The 26,541-nt window shown below is 44.6% G+C and overlaps 1 protein-coding gene across 1 annotated transcript in view; it reads left to right on the forward strand.

Annotated features, from left to right (window-relative positions):
• The first annotated feature begins 200 nt into the window (after positions 1-200).
• The window catches only part of synj1 (synaptojanin 1), a 109,697-nt gene continuing 83,356 nt past the window's right edge, over positions 201-26,541 (forward strand). Inside the window, 5 exon segments of the mRNA XM_065004970.1 lie at positions 201-253; positions 11,258-11,417; positions 16,410-16,496; positions 18,031-18,298; positions 24,560-24,785. Coding sequence (XP_064861042.1) covers positions 11,294-11,417; positions 16,410-16,496; positions 18,031-18,298; positions 24,560-24,785 — 705 coding nt within the window. The 5' untranslated portion in view covers positions 201-253; positions 11,258-11,293.

Below are 26,541 nucleotides of genomic sequence, written 5' to 3' on the forward strand. Positions count from 1 at the left end.
AGGGCAATCCACCCCCCTTTTTTTTGTTGTTGTCACAAAGTGGAATGAATTCACCCTCCAAAACGGTAGGCGGAAACACAGGGCTAGGTAAGAGAAATATATATTTAACACCGGCCTCACACTCCAGGACAGTAGGTGGTGGTGTTTTCACCTTTTCAATTGGAAGCGATCTGCCAATACAAATTTTAACAAGAAGAAGAAGAAGACGGACCAGGAGGGGATTGTGAGACGAAAAACCCGGCGGGGAGAAACGGTAAGAGGTTTAGCAAATATACATTTTTTTCCCTACGGTGTATGAAACACTTCAAAAGACGATTGAACAACAATATTCAGTCTGCAGTTTGTTTGCTCGGAATGTGTCAAGTTGCTAACATTTGCTCAAGGAAATCGACCATTCAAAAGCGATGGATGAATACGAGGAAATAAGCAAACGTTAGCCTTCCTTAGCTGGTGATTTTTTTTGTGGCTAGCTACATAAGCTGTCATGAGCAAGAGAAACATTTCAATAATATTTGCAGCAATTTGTTAAATTAAATGAGTTCATGTGAGCTGCTGATGTGATTACTAAGTAACTAAATCCATCCGGTGTGAATTCCCACCGCGCCTATCGTTAGTTACTCTAGTTAACGTTAACTAGTTTGTCACCTAATCATCCCCAAGACAAGGGAAAGACAAAAGTCATACATTTTTTTCCCTTCGTGACAAGAGGTGTTAGCTATTGAAATCTAAAAAGGGGGGATGGGGAGGCTGTCATCTTCGCAATGCAGCACTAGGCAAAGATCAACAACATAAAAAACCGATCTGTCGTGGGCACTTGGAATAGGAAACAGAGCTGCGCATCTTGGGCACACAGTTGGTGAGGGTTACACACAAGTCGTGACTGGCTCGATAGATTATTATTATTTTGTTTGTTATTGTTTTGTTTGGTCTTTCCTTCTCGGCCTAGTCGTTGGTAAACCTCCAGGTATCTTGCGGACTGCAGCCTTGGCAATTATAATCTACCTTGCTATTAAATAGGCCTACACTGTATGTCGCAATGTGTCACTCATTATTACAATATTTTGGAAGTCATTGGTAAATAATATATTGTACTACCGAATACGTAGCTAATGGTTGTTTTTTTGTCGGTATTAAACTTTGTGAGTCAACCTACCGATGGGCAGTTAGCTCATGTTTATCAATAGGGCTGGGTAGGGATTGTGATCCAAGGCCTGTGATCCCTATCCAAGACAGCAGCATCGCTGTGTGATGTCTGATAGCAGCGTTGTATGCCCCTGCGGCACCAGGATATTGCAGATGTACACACTGGCAATGTTGGGGTTTTTTCTACAGCAAGGTGTGGTGATGATGATGCTGACGATAAATGACAGTTACAAAAAAAAAAGAGTGGGAAAGAAGAGGAACTGATAACCTTTTTGACTTTAAAACACACACACTGAACGACCTCCAGGCATACAAATCTGAGAGCAGCTACTAGTTTTGTGCCGACATCCTATCAAACTGCTCAACTCTTGAAGTTTGTATTTATTTGTATTGTAAATATGTGTATATATCAGGGTTTCCGTTATGAAATGTGGCGCCGGACATTTAAAAGGCAACTTTTTTTTAAATTTACTGGACATTTGTACCGTACCCATGTGCATTGGGTGTGTAACCCGATTAGGGTGTCCACCCACGGTGCTCAGAATGACAGACATTACATGTAGATGATGGTCATTCATTTTTAACAGAACATGCAAGTCTAGGATGCAACGACGTGTGTCCTTACCGCACACGTTGAAGATGTTCGGGGCGGCAGGTAGCCTAGTGGTTAGAGTGTAGAGGAGGCAGGTAGCCTAGTGGTTAGAGTGTAGAGGAGGCAGGTAGGCTAGTGGTTAGAGCGTTGGGCCGGTAACCAGCAGGTAGCCTAGTGGTTAGAGCGTTGGGCCGGTAACCAGCAGGTAGCCTAGTGCTTAGAGCGTTGGGCCGGTAACCAGCAGGTAGCCTAGTGGTTAGAGCGTTGGGCCGGTAACCAGCAGGTAGCCTAGTGGTTAGAGCGTTGAGCCGGTAACCGGCAGGTAGCCTAGTGGTTAGAGCGTTGGACTGGTAACCAGCAGGTAGCCTAGTGGTTAGAGCGTTGGGCCGGTAACCAGCAGGTAGCCTAGTGGTTAGAGCGTTGGACTAGTAACCAGCAGGTAGCCTAGTGGTTAGAGCGTTGGGCCGGTAACAAGCAGGTAGACTAGTGGTTAGAGCGTTGGACAAGTAACCAGCAGGTAGTGTAGTGCTTAGAGCGTTGGACTAGTAACCAGCAGGTAGCCTAGTGGTTAGAGCGTTGGGCCGGTAACCAGCAGGTAGCCTAGTGGTTAGAGCGTTGGACTGGTAACCAGCAGGTAGTCTAGTGCTTAGAGCGTTGGGCCGGTAACCAGCAGGTAGTCTAGTGGTTAGAGCGTTGGACTAGTAACCAGCAGGTAGCCTAGTGGTTAGAGCGTTGGGCCGGTAACCAGCAGGTAGCCTAGTGGTTAGAGCGTTGGGCCGGTAACCAGCAGGTAGCCTAGTGGTTAGAGCGTTGGACTAGTAACCAGTAGGTAGCCTAGTGCTTAGAGCGTTGGACTAGTAACCAGCAGGTAGCCTAGTGGTTAGAGCGTTGGGCCGGTAACCAGCAGGTAGCCTAGTGGTTAGAGCGTTGGACTAGTAACCAGCAGGTAGCCTAGTGGTTAGAGTGTTGGCCCGGTAACCAGCAGGTAGACTAGTGGTTAGTGTTGGGCCGGTAACCAGCAGGTAGCCTAGTGGTTAGAGCGTTGGGCCGGTAACCAGCAGGTAGCCTAGTGGTTGGACTAGTAACCAGCAGGTAGCCTAGTGGTTGGACTAGTAACCAGCAGATAGCCTAGTGGTTAGAGCGTTGGGCTAGTAACCAGCAGGTAGCCTAGTGGTTGGACTAGTAACCAGCAGATAGCCTAGTGGTTAGAGCGTTGGGCTAGTAACCAGCAGGTAGCCTAGTGGTTGGACTAGTAACCAGCAGATAGCCTAGTGGTTAGAGCGTTGGGCTAGTAACCAGCAGGTAGCCTAGTGGTTAGAGCGTTGGGCTAGTAACCAGCAGGTAGCCTAGTGGTTAGAGCGTTGGGTCAGTAACCGAAAGTTTGCAAGTTCAAATCCCCGAGCTGACAAGGTAAAAATATGTTGTTTTGCCCTGAACAAGGCAGTTAACCCACTGTTCCTATGCCGTCATTTGAAGATAAGAATTTGTTCTTAACCGACTTGCCTAGTTAAATAAAGTTAACATATATGTACTTTTTAGTATAACTATCCACATTTTACTGCCGAGTAACGAACAGCAAAATCACTAGGTTATGCATTGGGCTGAGTGCGAGTTTCAAGTTTGGGGATGGTGAATTTTCACCATAAAAAATGCACCTTTTGTAATAATGCTTCACATGCATCATAGCATTTGCAGACTTATGTAAGATGGCGTACTATTCGTAATATGATGGGTAGATTGTCATAATTTAGTCTTAATAATATAACTCAATCACTGTTCGCAAAAAAAATACGGCATGGCTGAGCGCGTGTAGTGTACCAGGCTACAGCTGGTATCAGAGACGTTGACCTATTCTATTGGTCTTTGTCGAGAAAGAAATAGCCCAAACAGACTCTGGGGACAGTTGTGGGACGATAGATCCCCAATTCATACAACCAGTTGGCCTGGTATATGTATAGTTAAGGATGAAAAATAACAAGCGACCCTCCCCTCTACCCAAAACAATAATTAAAACATAACGTGGACAGCAGAGAACATGTTTACCGTTTACCCTCCTGACTCCCAACACAGACCAGAGCATTAAATATACACTTACTACTCTTATTTACGGACAGCAGAGAACATGTTTACCGTTTACCCCCCTGACTCCCAACACAGACATTAGATATACACTTACTACTCTTATTTACGGACAGCAGAGAACATGTTTACCGTTTACCCCCCTGACTCCCAACACAGACATTAGATATACACTTACTACTCTTATTTACGGTCCGAATGGGGGAGGAAAAAAAGAAGCCTTTTATAAACGCATTTCATGCAGTTCTACATCATTTTACATGACTGGAGACGAGCAGGAACTTAAAAATTAAAGAACAAAATAATCCACAACAGAGCATGACGACCAATGAGCGCATTGCTGGAACACCGGAGACATTTTCATTTCTATTCAGGCTATTGTTAAAAAAAAAAAAGTCTACGTTTTGAACAATGATAAAGTTGTCTATCAACTCTAAACATTTAGCTCAACAGAACCAGGTACAACTGAAATATCTGGTCATCAATGAATTAAAGAAAAGTACAATTTTTTTTTTTTTTAACACAGCGAACGCAAATCTTCACTTGGACCTTTTATTTGGAAAACGATCTTTTTCTTATTTAATATATTTTATTCCATGATATTGTTATAAAATAGATTTGTGTTGGCTGTGATTAGGGCATGGAAATATAAGAACATCTGCGAGGCTAAATGAACAAACTAGGCATGCATAGCTCACTGCATGATCCTCAAACCAAAGACTGGCCAAACTGCTGCTTATAGAAGTGAATTGAAAGGCACTCTAGAATGACCATATAGCCTAATAAGGCATTTTTTGTTTAATTATTATGTAATTCTAAGAAATATATTTTTTAAATGTAGTTTTCTACAGCCTGTTGAAATTTTCAATGTCAATTGATAGTGACAGAATTACACATTTACTTCCTAAGCAAAGTAAATATTTTCTCTCCTCGACTATAGAAGGTTGTAGCGCAGACTCTGATTATCATAGAGACAAATCAAATATATCCCATATATGCCTCGGAGTCACGTCTTTCCACGACATTTTACAGCTTGTTTCTAGCATAAAGCATTGCGGACTAAAGCATTGTTATAGATCGCTTTTTATAATCAGGTCCATTTAATTATTTTCAATCTTAAACTAACAGGGATAAAAGCCCATGCTTTTAGCCATTTACCCTAACAGACCTTCAGCATACCTTTAGCATACCCCCTCAATATACCTTCAGCATACCCCTAACATACATACAGCATACCCCCTCGATATAGCCTCAGTATACTTTCAGCATACACCCTCAATATACAGCATACCCCCTAACATACCTTCAGCATACCCCTAACATACATACAGCATACCCCCTCGATATAGCCTCAGTATACTTTCAGCATACACCCTCAATATACAGCATACCCCCTAACATACCTTCAGCATACCCCTAACATACATACAGCATACCCCCTCGATATAGCCTCAGTATACTTTCAGCATACACCCTCAATATACAGCATACCCCCTAACATACCTTCAGCATACCCCTAACATACATACAGCATACCCCCTCGATATAGCCTCAGTATACTTTCAGCATACACCCTCAATATACAGCATACCCCCTAACATACCTTCAGCATACCCCTAACATACATACAGCATACCCCCTCGATATAGCCTCAGTATACTTTCAGCATACACCCTCAATATACAGCATACCCCCTAACATACCTTCAGCATACCCCCTAACATACCTTCAGCATGCCCCCTTGATATATCTTCAGCATACCCCCTAACATACCTTCAGTATACCCCCTCGATATACCCTCAGTATACTTTCAGCATACCCCTAACATACCTTCAGCATACCCCCTAACATACCTTCAGCATACCCTCAGCATACCCCCTCAATATACAGCATACCCCCTAACATACCTTCAGCATACCCCCTCGATATACCCTCAGTATACTTTCAGCATACCCCTAATACCCTCAGTATACTTTCAGCATACCCCTAACATACCTTCAGCATACCCCCTAACATACCTTCAGCATACCCTCAGCATACCCCTCAATATACAGCATACCCCCTAACATACCTTCAGCATACCCCCTCGATATACCCTCAGTATACTTTCAGCATACCCCCTAACATACCTTCAGCATACCCTCAGCATACCCCATAACATTGAGAACTTGTTCTCAACTAGCCTACCTGGTTAAATAAAGGTGAAATATAAAAAGACTTGACACAGCGAGCCCTTCACTGACACTGAGCTATTTAAGGGGTGCATGGTGATTGTGTCAGCCAATCCCTTCAATCTATGGATAGTAAACTATAATTTAGTCTGTCGAACAGGTAGACCTGCCTCTTGTTTCTTGAATAGGAAGAAATCAAGTCAAATTGAAATGAAGACTGTTTAAATGAATTTGGGCCTTTTTGGAATTGGCTTTGCGTTCAGCACCAATGCGATGTCCATCCCCACGGCTGCTGCTCCATAGTGATGTATGTTATGTAAATGACTGGAATATGGTTTATTGTGAGGTCAATAATGCTGATAAATAGCTTCATTATGGGCAACAAAATATTTTTGTTTTTTATTCAAATCAATTATAGCAGTAGCAAGCTTACCTCTGGTCCTCATCTTCGTGCTCTCCCTCTCTAACTGAATGGGACATCAGTAGGACCTAGTACACGGGTATTGCCTTTTTTTTTAGGACGAATACATTTGAACTTTTTTGAAGAAGCATTTGACTGGCCACATAGAGCCATTAGTTAAGGTTTACATCAGCAGGAGCAGGCCAGGGATTATGATTGGGACAACCTGTCCATTGCAGTGTGTAATGCAGTGTAGGCTAAACCATTTTTAAGAGATAGATCAGCTTTAATATTGCAGATTGTGGCTTCCATCAGTATAATTGTCTGCATCCATTTTTTTTTATAAAAAAAAAATATATATATACATATATATATATATATATATTTCCTTTATTGTCCCCTAACCCTACCACCCCTTCCCTAATTGGAGTAAACTAATGGACAACAAAACTTAGGCTTCTACTTCCATCTAATAGACTGTACATACTATACACATTTTAGACATCGTATGTTTTACATTGGTTATCTTGTTGTTATTAGTCCCACCCTTCAGCTCTATTCAACTCCCCCATCTTTCTCTCAACACCATACAGTCCCACCCTTCAGCTCCATTCAACTCCTCCCATCTTTCTCTCAACACCATCCAGTCCTTCAGCTCTATTCAACCCCTCCCATCTTTCTCTCAACACCATCCAGTCCTTCAACTCCATTCAACTCCTCCCATCTTTCTCTCAACACCATCCAGTCCCACCCTTCAGCTCCATTCAACTCCTCCCATCTTTCTCTCAACACCATCCAGTCCTTCAACTCCATTCAACTCCTCCCATCTTTCTCTCAACACCATCCAGTCCTTCAACTCCATTCAACTCCTCCCATCTTTCTCTCAACACCATCCAGTCCCACCCTTCAGCTCCATTCAACTCCTCCCATCTTTCTCTCAACACCATCCAGTCCCACCCTTCAGCTCCATTCAACTCCCCCCATCTTTCTCTCAACACCATCCAGTCCCACCCTTCAGCTCCATTCAACTCCTCCCATCTTTCTCTCAACACCATCCAGTCCCACCCTTCAGCTCCATTCAACTCCCCCATCTTTCTCTCAACATCATCCAGTCCCACCCTTCAGCTCCATTCAACTCCCCCATCTTTCTCTCAACACCATCCAGTCCCACCCTTCAGCTCCATTCAACTCCCCCCATCTTTCTCTCAACATCATCCAGTCCCACCCTTCAGCTCCATTCAACTCCTCCCATCTTTCTCTCAACACCATCCAGTCCCACCCTTCAGCTCCATTCAACTCCTCCCATCTTTCTCTCAACACCATCCAGTCCCACCCTTCAGCTCCATTCAACTCCCCCCATCTTTCTCTCAACATCATCCATTTTGGATTTCTATTTGCCATATATGTTTACGCTGTGATGCTCTGAACCTTTTTATTCTCATAGTTTCGAGTATTATTATGTTATTGATCGATTGACTATGACTTTTCATATCACCCAGCAGTGCTATTTGCAGAGTTGACTTCAGGTAAATGTTTCAATTCTTCAGCCATTCCTGAACCTGCTACCCCAAAATAAGTTCTATATGGACAGTACCAAATGTATTTTATTTTTATTTTATTATATTATTTTGTAAATATTTTATTTATTTATTTATTTTCAAATGTTGATTTAATGATTCTGACTTTTCACAGCAAAATCTGCAAAGCTGGGATGGTTCTATCCCCCTATACACAGGGCATTCAGAAAGTATTCAGACCCCCTTGATTTTTTTCCACATTTTGTTACGTTACACCTTTGTTCTTAAATGGATTTAAAAAAAAAAAAGTGTTTCCCCTCATCAGTCTACACACAATACCCCGTAGTGACAAAGCAAAAACTGTTTTTTAGACATTTTTGCACCAAAAAACCCCAGACATATCATCAGTATTCAGACCATGTATACAGTACTTTGTTGATGCACATTGTGCAGCACTTATAGTCTCGAGCAAAGTACAGAGAGATCCTTGATGAAAACCTGGTCCAGACAACGCAGGAGTGGCTTCGGGACTAGTCTCTGAATGTCCTTGATTGGCCCAGCTAGAGCCCGGACTTGAACCCGACACTTCCCATCCAACTTGACAGAGCTTGAGAGGATCTGCAGAGAAGAATGGGAGAAACTCCCCAAATACAGGTGTGCCAAGCTTGTAGCGTCATACCCCAGAAGACTTCAGGCTGTAATCACTGCCTAAGGTGCTTCATCAAAGTACTGAGTAAAGGGTCTGAATACTTATGTAAACGTGATATTTCAGTTTTTGTATTTTTTTTTAATACATTTGCAAAAATGTCTAAACCTGTTTTTGCTTTGTCATTATTGGGTATTGTGTGTAGATTGATGAGAGAGTGACAATTGTAATACATTTTAGAATAATGCTGTAATGTCACAAAATCTGGAAAGATTCAAGGGGTCTGAATACTCTCTATATTTCCATATGGAAAGCCTTAGCCTGTGATGGTATGAAATGCTTCCAATCCTTTATATGTTATGTGCCTTATCTGTCCATCACCCTACTTTAATTATTTTTTTTTTACCTTTATTTAACTAGGCAAGTCAGTTAAGAACAAATTCTTATTTACAACGACGGACTAGGAACAGATTTGTACCTTGTCAGCTCGGGGGTTTGAACTTGCAACCTTCCGGTTACTAGTCCAACGCTCTAACCACTAGGCTACCCTGCCTACTTGATGGACTGACAATAGAAATGGTGATGGTCTGTCAGCAGAGAGTATAGTAGTTCCTTGGCCTTTCCACGGTGCGGTAGAACAGACAAGAGATGATCAGAAATATGATCACAACTGTAAGTTAAGTCTTTCAGAACTAGAACACTTTGGAGCCTTTTTGACAGTTAGTCCCGTAGCCTAACATCCTGACTAGACCGGGCGCGCCTGTCCGACATCCTGACTAGACCGGGCGCGCCTGTCTGACATCCTGACTAGACCGGGCGCGCCTGTCTGACATCCTGACTAGACCGGGCGCGCCTGTCCGACATCCTGACTAGACCGGGCGCGCCTGTCTGACATCCTGACTAGACCGGGCGCGCCTGTCTGACATCCTGACTAGACCGGGCGCGCCTGTCTGACATCCTGACTAGACCGGGCGCGCCTGTCCGACATCCTGACTAGACCGGGCGCGCCTGTCTGACATCCTGACTAGACCGGGCGCGCCTGTCTGACATCCTGACTAGACCGGGCGCGCCTGTCCGACATCCTGACTAGACCGGGCGCGCCTGTCCGACATCCTGACTAGACCGGGCGCGCCTGTCCGACATCCTGACTAGACCGGGCGCGTGCGTCTGACATCCTGACTAGACCGGGCGCGCCTGTCCGACATCCTGACTAGACCGGGCGCGCCTGTCCGACATCCTGACTAGACCGGGCGCGCCTGTCCGACATCCTGACTAGACCGGGCGCGCCTGTCCGACATCCTGACTAGACCGGGCGCGCCTTTCTGACATCCTGACTAGACCGGGCGCCCCTGTCCGACATCCTGACTAGACCGGGCGCCCCTGTCCGACATCCTGACTAGACCGGGCGCCCCTGTCCGACATCCTGACTAGACCGGGCGCCCCTGTCCGACATCCTGACTAGACCGGGCGCCCCTGTCCGACATCCTGACTAGACCGGGCGCCCCTGTCCGACATCCTGACTAGACCGGGCGCCCCTGTCCGACATCCTGACTAGACCGGGCGCCCCTGTCCGACATCCTGACTAGACCGGGCGCCCCTGTCCGACATCCTGACTAGACCGGGCGCCCCTGTCCGACATCCTGACTAGACCGGGCGCCCCTGTCCGACATCCTGACTAGACCGGGCGCCCCTGTCCGACATCCTGACTAGACCGGGCGCGTGCGTCTGACATCCTGACTAGACCGGGCGCGCCTGTCCGACATCCTGACTAGACCGGGCGCGCCTGTCTGACATCCTGACTAGACCGGGCGCCCCTGTCTGACATCCTGACTAGACCGGGCGCCCCTGTCCGACATCCTGACTAGACCACGTGCCTGTCCGACATCCTGACTAGACCGGGCGCATCCGATATCCTGACTAGACCGGGCGCGCCTGTCCGACATCTTGACTAGACCGTGCGCGTGCGTCTGACATGCTGACTAGACCGTGCGTGTGCGTTCCCCATTGCGTGTATGTTGATTTTTGTCCACCCACACCAGACGCGATCAGGACATACAGGTTGAAATATCAAAACGAACTCTGAACCAACTATATTATTTCGGGGACAGGTCGAAACACATGAAACATTCACGGCCATTTAGCTAGCTAGCTTGCTGTTGCTAGCTCATTTGTCCTGGGATACCTGAAATGCACTTGCAGCACGTCAAGCGTCACAAATAGAACAGAAGTTCTATTTTAGCGCCTGGCTACGCATAACCTCGCTAGCAGTGTGGGTGCAATGATTGAATAACATGTACCTTTTATTTTGCAACGCGAGCACACGTAACGCGAGCACACGCAACGCGAGCACACGTAACGCGAGCACACGTAACGCGAGCACACACAACGCGAGCACACGCAACGCGAGCACACGCAACGCGAGCGATGTGGTCAGCATGTAAGGAGTACGAACACTCAGGATGCATTTTGCAAAATGTTTTTTTTTTGTGTGGGGGGGGTCCAAATCTGACTCCTACAATCACACGTACAGTATCTCTCCTCTCCTGGTGAAACAGGTTAGCTGTCATACATTTAGCATTCATTACATGTTGGTCATTTAACAGACGCTCTTATCCGGAGCGACTCACAGTCCGTGCATTTAAAACAACCACAATCAAGAGTCATTGTAAATCAGCACTTAACTTCCTGTGTCCTTTTTTTTTGTTCCAGGTGTGACATCATTGGCAGCCTCATCTTGGATCTAGCATGGCCTTCAGCAAAGGATATCGCATCTACCACAAGTTGGACCCGCCCCCGTACAGCGTCATCGTGGAAACCAGGAACAGAGATGAATGCCTCATGTTCGAGTCGGGCGCCGTCGCCGTGCTATGTAAGACGCATACTGATTATCACAGATACTTTCGTTAAATACATTTTTTTTTTTTAAAGGCCAATTTAATAAAATGCTTAAATTGACGTTCCCCACCTTAAACCACGCTGTGTTTAGATAGATTGATTATATTGATTATACGGGAGAATGTCATCAACATGCAGATCATAAGGTCATAAGATACCATCATAAGGTCATAAGATACCATCATAAGATACCATCATAACATAAGATAACATCATAAGATACCATCATAACATAAGATAACATCATAAGATACCATCATAAGATACCATCATAAGATACCATCATAACATTCTAAGATACCATCATAACATAAGATAACATCATAAGATACCATCATAAGATACCATCATAACATAAGATAACATCATAAGATACCATCATAAGATACCATCATAACATTCTAAGATACCATCATAAGATACCATCATAAGGTCATAAGATACCATCATAAGGTCATAAGATACGATCATAAGGTCATAAGATACCATCATAAGGTCATAAGATACCATCATAAGGTCATAAGATACCATCATAAGGTCATAAGATACCATCATAAGGTCATAAGATACCATCATAAGATCATAAGATACCATCATAAGATACCATCATAACATAAGATAACATCATAAGATACCATCATAAGATACCATCATAACATTCTAAGATACCATCATAACATAAGATAACATAAGATACCATCATAAGATACCATCATAACATAAGATAACATCATAAGATACCATCATAAGATACCATCATAACATTCTAAGATACCATCATAAGATACGATCATAACATCATAAGATACCATCATAAGGTCATAAGATACCATCATAAGGTCATAAGATACCATCATAAGGTCATAAGATACCATCATAAGGTCATAAGATACGATCATAACATCATAAGATACCATCATAAGGTCATAAGATACCATCATAAGGTCATAAGATACCATCATAAGGTCATAAGATACCATCATAAGGTCATAAGATACCATCATAAGGTCATAAGATACCATCATAAGGTCATAAGATACCATCATAAGGTCATAAGATACCATCATAAGGTCATAAGATACATCATAAGATGCATCATAAGATACCATCATAAGATACCATCATAAGGTCATAAGATACATCATAAGATACATCATAAGATACCATCATAACATCATAAGATACCATCATAAGATACCATCATAAGGTCATAAGATACATCATAAGATACCATCATAAGATACATCATAAGATACCATCATAACATAATGTCATAAGGTGAACGCACCAATTTGTAAGTCGCTCTGGATAAGAGCGTCTGCTAAATGACTTAAATGTAATGTAATAAGATACGATCATAAGAACGGTTCGATTCCAGGCTGTATCACAACCGGCTGTGATTGGGAGTCCCCGTAGGGCAACGCACAATTGGCCCAGCATCGTCCGGCTTAGTGTTTGGTCGGGGTAGGCCGTCATTGTAAATAAGAATTTGTTCTTAATAACTGACTTGCCTAGTTAAACATTTTTTTTTTTTTTTAAATCAACATTGTAATGAATGAACAACGCATAGTGTCAAAATGGACTCGTGTTTTTCTAGAATTTTACCAATTCATTAAAAATGAAAAGCTGAAATGTCTTGAGTCAATAAGTAACCGTTTTGTTATGGCAATACTAAATATGTTCAGATGTAAAACTTTACTTTAACAAGTCACATAATAAGTTGCATGGACTCACTCTGTGTGCAATAATAGTGTTTAACGTGATTTCTTGAATGACTCTCTGTACCCTCACACATATAATTATCTGTACCCTCTCACATATAATTATCTGTACCCTCACACATATAATTATCTGTACCCTCTCACATATAATTATCTGTACCCTCTCACATATAATTATCTGTACCCTCACACATATAATTATCTGTACCCTCTCACATATAATTATCTGTACCCTCTCACATATAATTATCTGTACCCTCACACATATAATTATCTGTACCCTCACACATATAATTATCTGTCAGGTCCCTCAGTCGAGCAGTGAATTTCAACCACAAAGACCAGGGAGGTTTTCCATGGAGGTTTTCCAATGCCTCGCAAAAAAACGGCATCTATTGTTAGATGGGTAGAAATGAAAATACAGACATTGAATATCCCTTTGAACACGGTGAAGTTATTCATTACACTTTGGATGGTGTATCAATACACCCAGTCACTACAAAGATACAGGCGTCCTTCCTAACTCAGTTGCCGGAGAGGAAGGAAACCGCTCAGGGATTTCACCATGAGGCCAATGGTGACTTTAAAACAGTTACAGAGTTTAATGGCTGTGATGGGAGAAAACAAGAATGTTGATCCATCCTCAGTTGTTACTCCACAATACTAATCTAATCGACAAGGAAGAAAGAATAAAAAATATTCCAAAACATGCATCCTGTTTGCAACAAGGCACTAAAGTAATATTGTCAAAAATGGACAGGACATGAGCAGGTAGCTGACTATTACTGACTGTTCAGCAGCATGATGGTCTGAGGGTAGAAGCTATTGGCCAGTCTTATTTTTAGCCATGATGCTCCTGTACTGCCCACGTCTGAGTGATGAAAGTGGGAAGAACAGGCCGTGGCTCGGGTGGCGGTGGTACCTGATTAACTTCTTGGCCTTCCTGCGAAACCTGGTGTTGTAGGTGTCCTGGAGGGCAGGCAGTGGCTCGGGTGGCGGTGGTACCTGGTGTTGTAGGTGTCCTGGAGGGCAGGCAGTGGCTCGGGTGGCGGTGGTACCTGGTGTTGTAGGTGTCCTGGAGGGCAGGCAGTGGCTCGGGTGGCGGTGGTACCTGGTGTTGTAGGTGTCCTGGAGGGCAGGCAGTGGCTCGGGTGGCGGTGGTACCTGGTGTTGTAGGTGTCCTGGAGGGCAGGCAGTGGCTCGGGTGGCGGTGGTACCTGGTGTTGTAGGTGTCCTGCAGTGTGAACCCAATGATGCGTTCAGCTTAGTGTACCACCCTCCTGTAGCACCTTGCGGTCCGCGGCGGTGGAGTTGCCGTACCAGGCTGTGATGCAACCCGACAGTATGCTCTCGATGGTGCTCCTGTAGCACCTTGCGGTCCGCGGCGGTGGAGTTGCCGTACCAGGCTGTGATGCAACCCGACAGTATGCTCTCGATGGTGCTCCTGTAGCACCTTGCGGTTCGCACCGGTGAAGTTGCCGTACCAGGTTGTGATGCAACCCGACAGTATGCTCTCGATGGTGCTCCTGTAGCACCTTGCGGTCCGCGGCGGTGGAGTTGCCGTACCAGGTTGTGATGCAGCCCGACAGTATGCTCTCGATGGTGCTCCTGTAGAACACTGTGATGCAGCCCCGACAGTATGCTCTCGATGGTGCTCCTGTAGCACCTTGCGGTCCTCGGCGGTGGAGTTGCCGTACCAGGCTGTGATGCAACCCGACAGTATGCTCTCTATGGTGCTCCTGTAGAACACTGTGATGCAGCCCGACAGTATGCTCTCTATGGTGTTCCTGTAGAACACTGTGATGCAGCCCGACAGTATGCTCTCTATGGTGCTCCTGTAGAACACTGCGATGCAGCCCGACAGTATGCTCTCGATGGTGCTCCTGTAGAACACTGCGATGCAGCCCGACAGTATGCTCTCTATGGTGCTCCTGTAGAACACTGTGATGCAGCCCGACAGTATGCTCTCTATGGTGCTCCTGTAGAACACTGTGATGCAGCCCGACAGTATGCTCTCGATGGTGCTCCTGTAGAACACTGAGATGCAGCCCGACAGTATGCTCTCGATGGTGCTCCTGTAGAGCACTGCGATGCAGCCCGACAGTATGCTCTCTATGGTGCTCCTGTAGAACACTGTGATGCAGCCCGACAGTATGCTCTCGATGGTGCTCTGTGAGGTTGAAGTGTCCGTGTGGTTTGACCGTTTCAGCTCCTCGAAGACGCAGAGGAACTTGGACATTTTGTACAATCACAACAGCGGCCTCTTTGATGAGGATGGGGGGCGTGCCCACCCTGGTTCCTCCTGAAGTCCATAATGAGCTCCTTTGTTTTGCTGACATTGATGGGATTGTTTACCACACTGTTAGAATGCCTACCTCGTCCCTGTAGGCACTCTCGTTGTTGTTGGCAATCAGGCCTACTACTGTCGTTGTTATCAGAGAACTTGATGATGCAGTTGGAACCGTGTGAGGTGATGCATTCCTGGGTATACAGAGTGTACACGAGGGGACTGAGGACTACACCGTTGTGGTACCACTCTCCATATTTTCAAGCATAGTGGTGGCTGCATCATGTTATGGGTATGCTTGTAATCGTTAACGACTGGGGACAGGCAATAATCCTAGAGGAAAACCTGGTTCAGTCTGCTTTCCACCAGACACTGGGAGACGAATTCACCTTTCAGCAGGACAATAACTTAAAACACAAGGCCAAATCTACACTGGAGTTGCTTACCAAGAAGACACTGAGTGTTCCTGAGTGGCTGAGTTACAGTTTTGACTTAAATCTGTTTGAAATGGTTGTCTAGCAACGATCAACAACCAATTGTGACAGAGCTTGAAGAATTTTGAAAATAATAAATGCGTAAACGTTGCCCAATCCAGGTGTGGAAAAGCTCTTAGAGACTCACCCAGAAAGACTCACAGCTGTAGTCACTGCTAAAGGTGATTCTAACATATATTGACTCAGGGGTGTGAATACTTATCTAATCAAGATATATTAAGGTTTTATTTTTCATATTTCTTTTTTAAACAAATGTTCACATTTTTTCTTCCAATTTGACATTAGCGTATTTTGTGTAGATTGTTGACACAAAAAAAAATACAATTAAATCCATTTTAATCCCACAAATTATGTAAAAGCCAAGGGTTGTGAACACTTTCTGAGGCCTTGTCAAGTAACTATTTTACGTTACATTATTAGGGTTGTCTTTTCGTATAATGTCCTGTCTCTTGTCCACCCGCCAGCGGCTGCAGAGAAGGAGGCCATTAAGAACACCTACACCAAGATGATGGACGCCTATGGGATTCTGGGAGTCCTACGCCTCAACCTGGGTGAGTCACTTGACACCTGGGAGGGGGGTCTGATTACTGTAAAACACCCTATTGGATGCAACACCGTATAATCATATAGATTAGCATGGATCTAATGTTATCCCTGTGAGGATGGGTCCCCCTACCCTTTGAGAAGTATTAGGGCTGGGTGGTATAATGTATTTTACTATACATTGAGTGTACAAAACATTAAGAACACCCGCTCTTTCCATGACATAGACTGACCAGGTGAATCCAAGTGAAAGCTATTATCCCTTATTCATGTCACCTGTTAAATCCACTTCAATCAGTGTAGATGAAGGGGAGGATACAGGTTAAAGAAGGATTTTTAAGCCTTGAAACTATTGAGACATGGATTGTGTATCTGTGCCATTCAGAGAGTGAACGGGCAAGACAAAATATTTAAGCGCCTTTGAACAGGGTATGTTGGTAGGTGCCAGGCACACCGGTTTGTGTCAAGAACTGCAACGCTGCTGGGTTTTTCACACCCAGCAGTTTCCTGTGTGTATCAAGAATGGTCCACCACTCAAAGGACATCCAGCCAACTTGACACAACTGTGGGAAGCATTGGAGTCAACATGGGCCAGCATCCCTGTGGGAAGCATTGGAGTCAACATAAACCAGCATCCCTGTGGGAAGCATTGGAGTCAACATAAACCAGCATCCCTGTGGGAAGCATTGGAGTCAACATAAACCAGCATCCCTGTGGGAAGCATTGGAGTCAACATAAACCAGCATCCCTGTGGGAAGCATTGGAGTCATCATAAACCAGCATCCCTGTGGGAAGCATTGGAGTCAACATAAACCAGCATCCCTGTGGGAAGCATTGGAGTCAACATAAACCAGCATCCCTGTGGGAAGCATTGGAGTCAACATAAACCAGCATCCCTGTGGGAAGCATTGGAGTCAACATAAGCCAGCATCCCTGTGGGAAGCATTGGAGTCAACATAAACCAGCATCCTTGTGGGAAACATTGGAGTCACCAATATAACAAGGCCTGGATGTTTTGCAGCAGCAAAACAGTGCTGAGTGGCACAGTGTGGAAGGACTTTGCAACATAAACCAGCATCCCTGTGGGAAGCATCTCCCTCTATCTCTTTCTTCTCATCCTATCATCTCTCTTTTCCCTCCTGCTATTTCCATCTCCCCATGTTTTTACTTTCTCCTCTTCCTCCTTTTCTCTCTCATCATTCAACCCCCTCTCTTCCTCCTCATCTTCCCTCCTTCTCCCTCTCCTCATCTCCCCTCCTTCTCCCTCTCCTCCTCCTCATCTGCCTCTCCTCTTCCTCCTCGACTCCTCTCATCCTCCTCCTCATCGTCTCCACTCCTTCTCCCTCTCTGCCTCCTCCTTCTCCTTGTCTCCTCTCCCTCTCTCCTCTCTTCTTCTTCCTCCTCTCCTCCTTCCTCCTCGTCTCCTCTTCTCTTCCCTTCATCCTCATCTCTTCCTCCCTATCTCCTCCTTTCCTCAACTCTCCTCTCCATCCTCCCCCTCCTCCATCTCCTTTTCTCTCCTCCCCTCTTCCCTCTCTCCAGGTGATTCCATGCTCCACAGCTTGGTAGTAGCAGCAGGCTGTAGCTCCGTAGGGAAGGTGCAAGACTCTGAGGTGTTCCGGGTCACGTCTACAGAGTTTGTTTCTCTGAAGAATGACCCGAGTGACGAGGACCGCATCGCCGACGTCAGGAAAGTCCTGAACTCTGGGAATTTTTATTTCGCTTGGTCCTCTAGCGGCATCAGCATGGACCTCAGCCTCAATGCTCACCGCCGGATCAAAGAGGACACGACAGACAACCGCTTCTTCTGGTAGGGAGTGGAACACATTATATACTAACCTCTTCTAGTGGGGAGTGGAACACATTATATACTAGCCTCTTCTAGTGGGGAGTGGAACACATTATATACTAACCTCTTCTAGTGGGGAGTGGAACACATTATATACTAACCTCTTCTAGTGGGGAGTGGAACACAATATATATACTAACCTCTTCTAGTGGGGAGTGGAACACATTATATACTAACCTCTTCTAGTGGGGAGTGGAACACATTATATATACTAGCCTCTTCTAGTGGGGAGTGGAACACATTATATACTAACCTCTTCTAGTGGGGAGTGGAACACATTATATACTAACCTCTTCTTCTAGTGGGGAGTGGAACACATTATATACTAACCTCTTCTTCTAGTGGGGAGTGGAACACATTATATACTAACCTCTTCTTCTAGTGGGGAGTGGAACACATTATATATACTAACCTCTTCTAGTGGGGAGTGGAACACATTATATATACTAACCTCTTCTAGTGGGGAGTGGAACACATTATATATACTAACCTCTTCTAGTGGGGAGTGGAACACATTATATACTAACCTCTTCTAGTGGGGAGTGGAACACATTATATATACTAACCTCTTCTTCTAGTGGGGAGTGGAACACATTATATACTAACCTCTTCTAGTGGGGAGTGGAACACATTATATATACTAGCCTCTTCTTCTGGTAGGGAGTGGAACACATTATATACTAACCTCTTCTAGTGGGGAGTGGAACACATTATATACTAACCTCTTCTAGTGGGGAGTGGAACACATTATATACTAACCTCTTCTAGTGGGGAGTGGAACACATTATATACTAACCTCTTCTAGTGGGGAGTGGAACACATTATATATACTAGCCTCTTCTTCTGGTAGGGAGTGGAACACATTATATACTAACCTCTTCTAGTAGGGAGTGGAACACATTATATACTAACCTCTTCTAGTGGGGAGTGAAACACATTATATACTAACCTCTTCTAGTGGGGAGTGGAACACATTATATATACTAGCCTCTTCTTCTGGTAGGGAGTGGAACACATTATATACTAACCTCTTCTAGTGGGGAGTGGAACACATTATATACTAACCTCTTCTAGTGGGGAGTGGAACACATTATATACTAACCTCTTCTAGTGGGGAGTGGAACACATTATATACTAACCTCTTCTAGTGGGGAGTGGAACACATTATATATACTAACCTCTTCTAGTAGGGAGTGGAACACATTATATACTAACCTCTTCTAGTGGGGAGTGGAACACATTATATATACTAACCTCTTCTAGTGGGGAGTGGAACACATTATATATACTAACCTCTTCTAGTGGGGAGTGGAACACATTATATATACTAACCTCTTCTAGTGGGGAGTGGAACACATTATATATACTAACCTCTTCTAGTGGGGAGTGGAACACATATACTAACCTCTTCTTCTAGTGGGGAGTGGAACACATTATATATACTAACCTCTTCTAGTGGGGAGTGGAACACATTATATACTAACCTCTTCTTCTAGTGGGGAGTGGAACACATTATATACTAACCTCTTCTTCTAGTGGGGAGTGGAACACATTATATACTAACCTCTTCTTCTAGTGGGGAGTGGAACACATTATATATACTAACCTCTTCTAGTGGGGAGTGGAACACATTATATATACTAACCTCTTCTAGTGGGGAGTGGAACACATTATATATACTAACCTCTTCTAGTGGGGAGTGGAACACATTATATACTAACCTCTTCTAGTGGGGAGTGGAACACATTATATATACTAACCTCTTCTTCTAGTGGGGAGTGGAACACATTATATACTAACCTCTTCTAGTGGGGAGTGGAACACATTATATATACTAGCCTCTTCTTCTGGTAGGGAGTGGAACACATTATATACTAACCTCTTCTAGTGGGGAGTGGAACACATTATATACTAACCTCTTCTAGTGGGGAGTGGAACACATTATATACTAACCTCTTCTAGTGGGGAGTGGAACACATTATATACTAACCTCTTCTAGTGGGGAGTGGAACACATTATATATACTAGCCTCTTCTTCTGGTAGGGAGTGGAACACATTATATACTAACCTCTTCTAGTAGGGAGTGGAACACATTATATACTAACCTCTTCTAGTGGGGAGTGAAACACATTATATACTAACCTCTTCTAGTGGGGAGTGGAACACATTATATATACTAGCCTCTTCTTCTGGTAGGGAGTGGAACACATTATATACTAACCTCTTCTAGTGGGGAGTGGAACACATTATATACTAACCTCTTCTAGTGGGGAGTGGAACACATTATATACTAACCTCTTCTAGTGGGGAGTGGAACACATTATATACTAACCTCTTCTAGTGGGGAGTGGAACACATTATATATACTAACCTCTTCTAGTAGGGAGTGGAACACATTATATACTAACCTCTTCTAGTGGGGAGTGGAACACATTATATATACTAACCTCTTCTAGTGGGGAGTGGAACACATTATATATACTAACCTCTTCTAGTGGGGAGTGGAACACATTATATATACTAACCTCTTCTAGTGGGGAGTGGAACACATTATATATACTAACCTCTTCTAGTGGGGAGTGGAACACATTATATACTAACCTCTTCTTCTAGTGGGGAGTGGAACACATTATATATACTAACCTCTTCTAGTGGGGAGTGGAACACATTATATACTAACCTCTTCTTCTAGTGGGGAGTGGAACACATTATATACTAACCTCTTCTTCTAGTGGAGAGTGGAACACATTATATACTAACCTCTTCTAGTGGGGAGTGGAACACATTATATACTAACCTCTTCTAGTGGGGAGTGGAACACATTATATACTAACCTCTTCTGGTGGGGAGTGGAACACATTATATATACTAACCTCTTCTTCTAGTGGGGAGTGGAACACATTATATATACTAACCTCTTCTTCTAGTGGGGAGTAGAACACATATATACTAACCTCTTCTTCTAGTGGGGAGTGGAACACATTATATACTAACCTCTTCTAGTGGGGAGTGGAACACATTATATACTAACCTCTTCTAGTGGGGAGTGGAACACATTATATACTAACCTCTTCTAGTGGGGAGTGGAACACATTATATATACTAACCTCTTCTAGTGGGGAGTGGAACACATTATATACTAACCTCTTCTAGTGGGGAGTGGAACACATTATATATACTAACCTCTTCTAGTGGGGAGTGGAACACATTATATACTAACCTCTTCTTCTAGTGGGGAGTGGAACACATTATATACTAACCTCTTCTAGTGGGGAGTGGAACACATTATATATACTAACCTCTTCTAGTAGGGAGTGGAACACATTATATACTAACCTCTTCTAGTGGGGAGTGGAACACATTATATACTAACCTCTTCTTCTAGTGGGGAGTGGAACACATTATATACTAACCTCTTCTTCTAGTGGGGAGTGGAACACATTATATACTAACCTCTTCTAGTGGGGAGTGGAACACATTATATACTAACCTCTTCTTCTGGTAGGGAGTGGAACACATTATATACTAACCTCTTCTTCTGGTAGGGAGTGGAACACATTATATACTAACCTCTTCTTCTGGTAGGGAGTGGAACACATTATATACTAACCTCTTCTAGTGGGGAGTGGAACACATTATATACTAACCTCTTCTAGTGGGGAGTGGAACACATTATATACTAACCTCTTCTAGTGGGGAGTGGAACACATTATATACTAACCTCTTCTAGTGGGGAGTGGAACACATTATATATACTAGCCTCTTCTTCTGGTAGGGAGTGGAACACATTATATACTAACCTCTTCTTCTGGTAGGGAGTGGAACACATTATATACTAACCTCTTCTAGTGGGGAGTGGAACACATATTATATATATGTATATAAAACAGCTTCTTCTGGTGGGACAATTACATTTTTATACTCACAATATTAAAGTGATTCTGAGAATCATAAAAGTGTTTCGCTGAAAGTGATTGAGTATGATGTCTTACTAGTCCATATCTAGTCCTTACCTGATCTACCTAGTCCTTACCTGGTCTACCTAGTCCTTTCCTGGTCTACCTAGTCCTTTCCAGGTCTACCTAGCCCTTACCTGGTCTACCTAGCCCTTACCTGGTCTACTGGTCTACCTAGCCCTTACCTGGTCTACCTAGTCCTTTCCTGGTCTACCTAGTCCTTTCCTGGTCTACCTAGTCCTTTCCAGGTTTACCTAGTCCTTACCAGGTCTACCTAGTCCTTACCTGGTCTACCTAGTCCTTACCAGGTCTACCTAGTCCTTACCAGGTCTACCTAGTCCTTACCAGGTCTACCTGGTCTACCTAGCCCTTACCTGGTCTACCTAGCCCTTACCTGGTCTACCTAGCCCTTACCTGGTCTACCTAGCCCTTACCTGATCTACCTAGCCCTTACCTGGTCTACCTAGCCCTTACCTGGTCTACCTAGCCCTTACCTGGTCTACCTAGTCCTTACCTGGTCTACCTGGTCTACCTAGCCCTTACCTGGTTTACCTTATCTGGTCCTACCTAGTCCTAACCTACTTCCTACCTAGTCCTAACCTAGTTCCTACCTAGTCCTAACCTACTTCCTACCTAGTCCTAACCTAGTTCTAACCTGGTCCTAATCTAGTTCCTAACCTGGTCCTAACCTATTCCTAACCTACTTCCTACCTAGTCCTAATCTACTTCCTACCTAGTCCTAATCTAGTCCTAACCTAGTTCCTACCTAGTCCTAACCTACTTCCTACCTAGTCCTACCCTTGTTCCTACCCTAGTTCCTACCCTAGTTCCTGACCTGGTCCTAACCTAGTCCTAACCTAGGTCCTACCTAGTCCTAACCTGGTCCTAACCTAGGTCCTACCTAGTCCAAACCTAGTCCTAACCTAGGTCCTACCTAGTTCCTACCTGGTCCTAACCTAGGTCATACCTGGTCCTAACCTAGGTCCTAACCTGGTCCTAACCTAGGTCCTACCTAGTCCTAACCTGGTCCTAACCTAGGTCCTACCTAGTTCCTACCTGGTCCTAACCTAGGTCATACCTAGTCCTAACCTAGGTCCTACTTAGTCCTAACCTGGTCCTACCTAGGTCCTACCTGGTCCTAACCTAGGTCATACCTGGTCCTAACCTGGTCCTAACCTAGTTCCTACCTGGTCCTACCTAGGTCCTACCTGGTCCTAACCTAGGTCATACCTGGTCCTAACCTAGGTCCTAACCTGGTCCTAACCTAGTTCCTACCTAGTCCTAACCTAGGTCCTACCTGGTCCTAACCTGGTCCTACCTAATCCTAACCTAGGTCCTACCTAGTCCTAACCTGGTCCTACCTAGGTCCTACCTGGTCCTAACCTGGTCCTACCTGGTCCTAACCTAGGTCATACCTAGTCTCGTCTTGCTGCTGCTACTTTCAGATGAATGCACTGACCGGATGAGAGCATCTGTTCAATCACTAAAATGGAAACCTCAATACAAATGATTTATTTTCTCAATCCAAGTCGTGTTATTGCACCCTACACATCATATTGTACCTCATAACCCTAGCAACACATTTCAGTTGAATGCATTGTTGTACAACTGACTAGGTATCCCCTTTCATATTGCACCTCATTATCCTAAAGCTCATATCGCACCTCATTATCCTAATGCTCATATTGCACCTCATTATCCTAATGCTCATATTGCACCTCATTATCCTAATGCTCATATCGCACCTCATTATCCTAAAGCTCATATTGCACCTCATTATCCTAATGCTCATATTGCACCTCATAATCCTAATGCTCATATTGCACCTCATAATCCTAAAGCGCATATTGCACCTCATAATCATAGCTCATATTGCACCTCATTATCCTAATGCTCATATCGCACCTCATTATCCTAATGCTCATATCGCACCTCATTATCCTAATGCTCATATCGCACCTCATTATCCTAATGCTCATATTGTACCTCATTATCCTAATGCTCATATTGCACCTCATTATCCTAATGCTCATATCGCACCTCATTATCCTAATGCTCATATTGCACCTCATATGCAGTCTCATAGTGTGGCTGATCTGCTGGCGTTGTGCTTAGTGCATCATGGCTCTTATGACATGCACCTGGTGTGTAGTTTGGTTGACGTGTGTCTTGTCTCCCCTAGGAACCAGTCCCTTCACCTTCACCACTACGGTGTGAACTGTGATGACTGGTTGTTGAGGTTGATGTGTATCTCGTCTCCCCTAGGAACCAGTCCCTTCACCTTCACCTAAAGCACTACGGGGTGAACTGTGATGACTGGTTGTTGAGGTTGATGTGTGGCGGGGTGGAGATCAGAACGATCTATGCAGGTCACAAACAGGCTAAGGCCTGCGTCATCTCCCGCCTCAGCTCAGAGAGGGCCGGGACGCGATTCAACGTCCGAGGGGCCAACGATGACGGACAGGTGGCCAACTTCGTAGAGACTGAACAGGTAGGTCTCGAGGGAGGGAGACGTAAAAAATACTGTCATAAAAATGTTTGTTTTTTTATTCACGTTTTAAATGTAAATGGTCTATTGTAGCAATGTCACACAGTTTTCTAAAGGCTTTGTAATTATCTAAAAAAAAGGTATACTCTCCCAATTAATCGAATACTAACTTCCGCTCTGATATTCGAATAATCACGCCCATCTGTAATAGCAACATTAACACTGTCCTATGTATTCATATTTCATTTTATACCAACCTTAATCACAACCATTACAGAAGGGAATAACTAACGTTTCTCTCGGCACTGTGGCTGTCCTCTACTCTACACACTAGTGTCTGAGTCAGTGCGTCCATGCATATCAATTTGAACATAGTATGGGGCGGCAGGTAGCCAAGTGGTTAGAGTGGAGGGGCGCCAGGTAGCCTAGTGGTTAGAGTGGAGGGGCGGCAGGTAGCCTAGTGGTTAGAGTGGAGGGGCGGCAGGTAGCCTAGTGGTTAGAGTGTAGGGGCGGCAGGTAGCCTAGTGGTTAGAGTGGAGGGGCGCCAGGTAGCCTAGTGGTTAGAGTGGAGGGGCGGCAGGTAGCCTAGTGGTTAGAGTGGAGGGGCGGCAGGTAGCCTAGTGGTTAGAGTGGAGGGGCGGCAGGTAGCCTAGTGGTTAGAGTGGAGGGGCGGCAGGTAGCCTAGTGGTTAGAGTGGAGGGGCGGCAGGTAGCCTAGTGGTTAGAGTGGAGGGGCGGCAGGTAGCCTAGTGGTTAGAGTGGAGGGGCGGCAGGTAGCCTAGTGGTTAGAGTGGAGGGGCGGCAGGTAGCCTAGTGGTTAGAGTGGAGGGGCGGCAGGTAGCCTAGTGGTTAGAGTGGAGGGGCGGCAGGTAGCCTAGTGGTTAGAGTGGAGGGGCGGCAGGTAGCCTAGTGGTTAGAGTGGAGGGGCGGCAGGTAGCCTAGTGGTTAGAGTGGAGGGGCGGCAGGTAGCCTAGTGGTTAGAGTGGAGGGGCGGCAGGTAGCCTAGTGGTTAGAGTGGAGGGGCGGCAGGTAGCCTAGTGGTTAGAGTGGAGAGGCGGCAGGTAGCCTAGTGGTTAGAGTGGAGGGGCGGCAGGTAGCCTAGTGGTTAGAGTGGAGGGGCGGCAGGTAGCCTAGTGGTTAGAGTGTAGGGGCGCCAGGTAGTCTAGTGGTTAGAGCTTTTGGGACAGTAACTGAAAGGTTGCTGGATCGAATCCCCGAGCTGACAAGGTAAAGATCTGTCGTTCTGCCCCCTGAACAAGGCAGTTAACCCACTGTTCCTAGGCCGTCATTGTAAATAAGAATGTGTTCTTAACTGACTTGACTAGTTAAATAAAGTGTTAAAAAAAAAAATGTTTAAGTAAATAAATGTATGGTTGTGTATGTCGGAGGACCTGGGAGACAAATGACTGTCTTCTATGGATGACTAAAGTATTGCTCTCCTTGTCTTCTGTCTTCCGTCTTCTTCTTCTTCTTCTGTCATCTTCTTTTGTCTTATTCTTTCTTCTGTCTTCCGTCTTCTTTTGTCTTCTGTCACCTTCTTCTTCTTCTTCTGTCACCTTCTTCTTCTGTCTTCTTCTTCTGTCACCTTCTTTTGTCTTTTTCTGTCTTTTTTCTTCTGTCTTCCGTCTTCTTCTTCTTTTGTCTTCTTCCGTCTTCTTCTGTTTTCCGTCTTCTTCTCCTTCTGTCTTCTTCCTTCTTCTTCTTCTGCCACCTTCTTCTTCCGTCTTCTTCCTTCTATCTTCTTCCTTCTTCTTCTTCTG

The sequence above is a fragment of the Oncorhynchus nerka genome, linkage group LG19 (genome assembly GCF_034236695.1).
Source record: "Oncorhynchus nerka isolate Pitt River linkage group LG19, Oner_Uvic_2.0, whole genome shotgun sequence".
In the NCBI taxonomy this organism is placed as follows: domain Eukaryota; kingdom Metazoa; phylum Chordata; class Actinopteri; order Salmoniformes; family Salmonidae; genus Oncorhynchus; species Oncorhynchus nerka.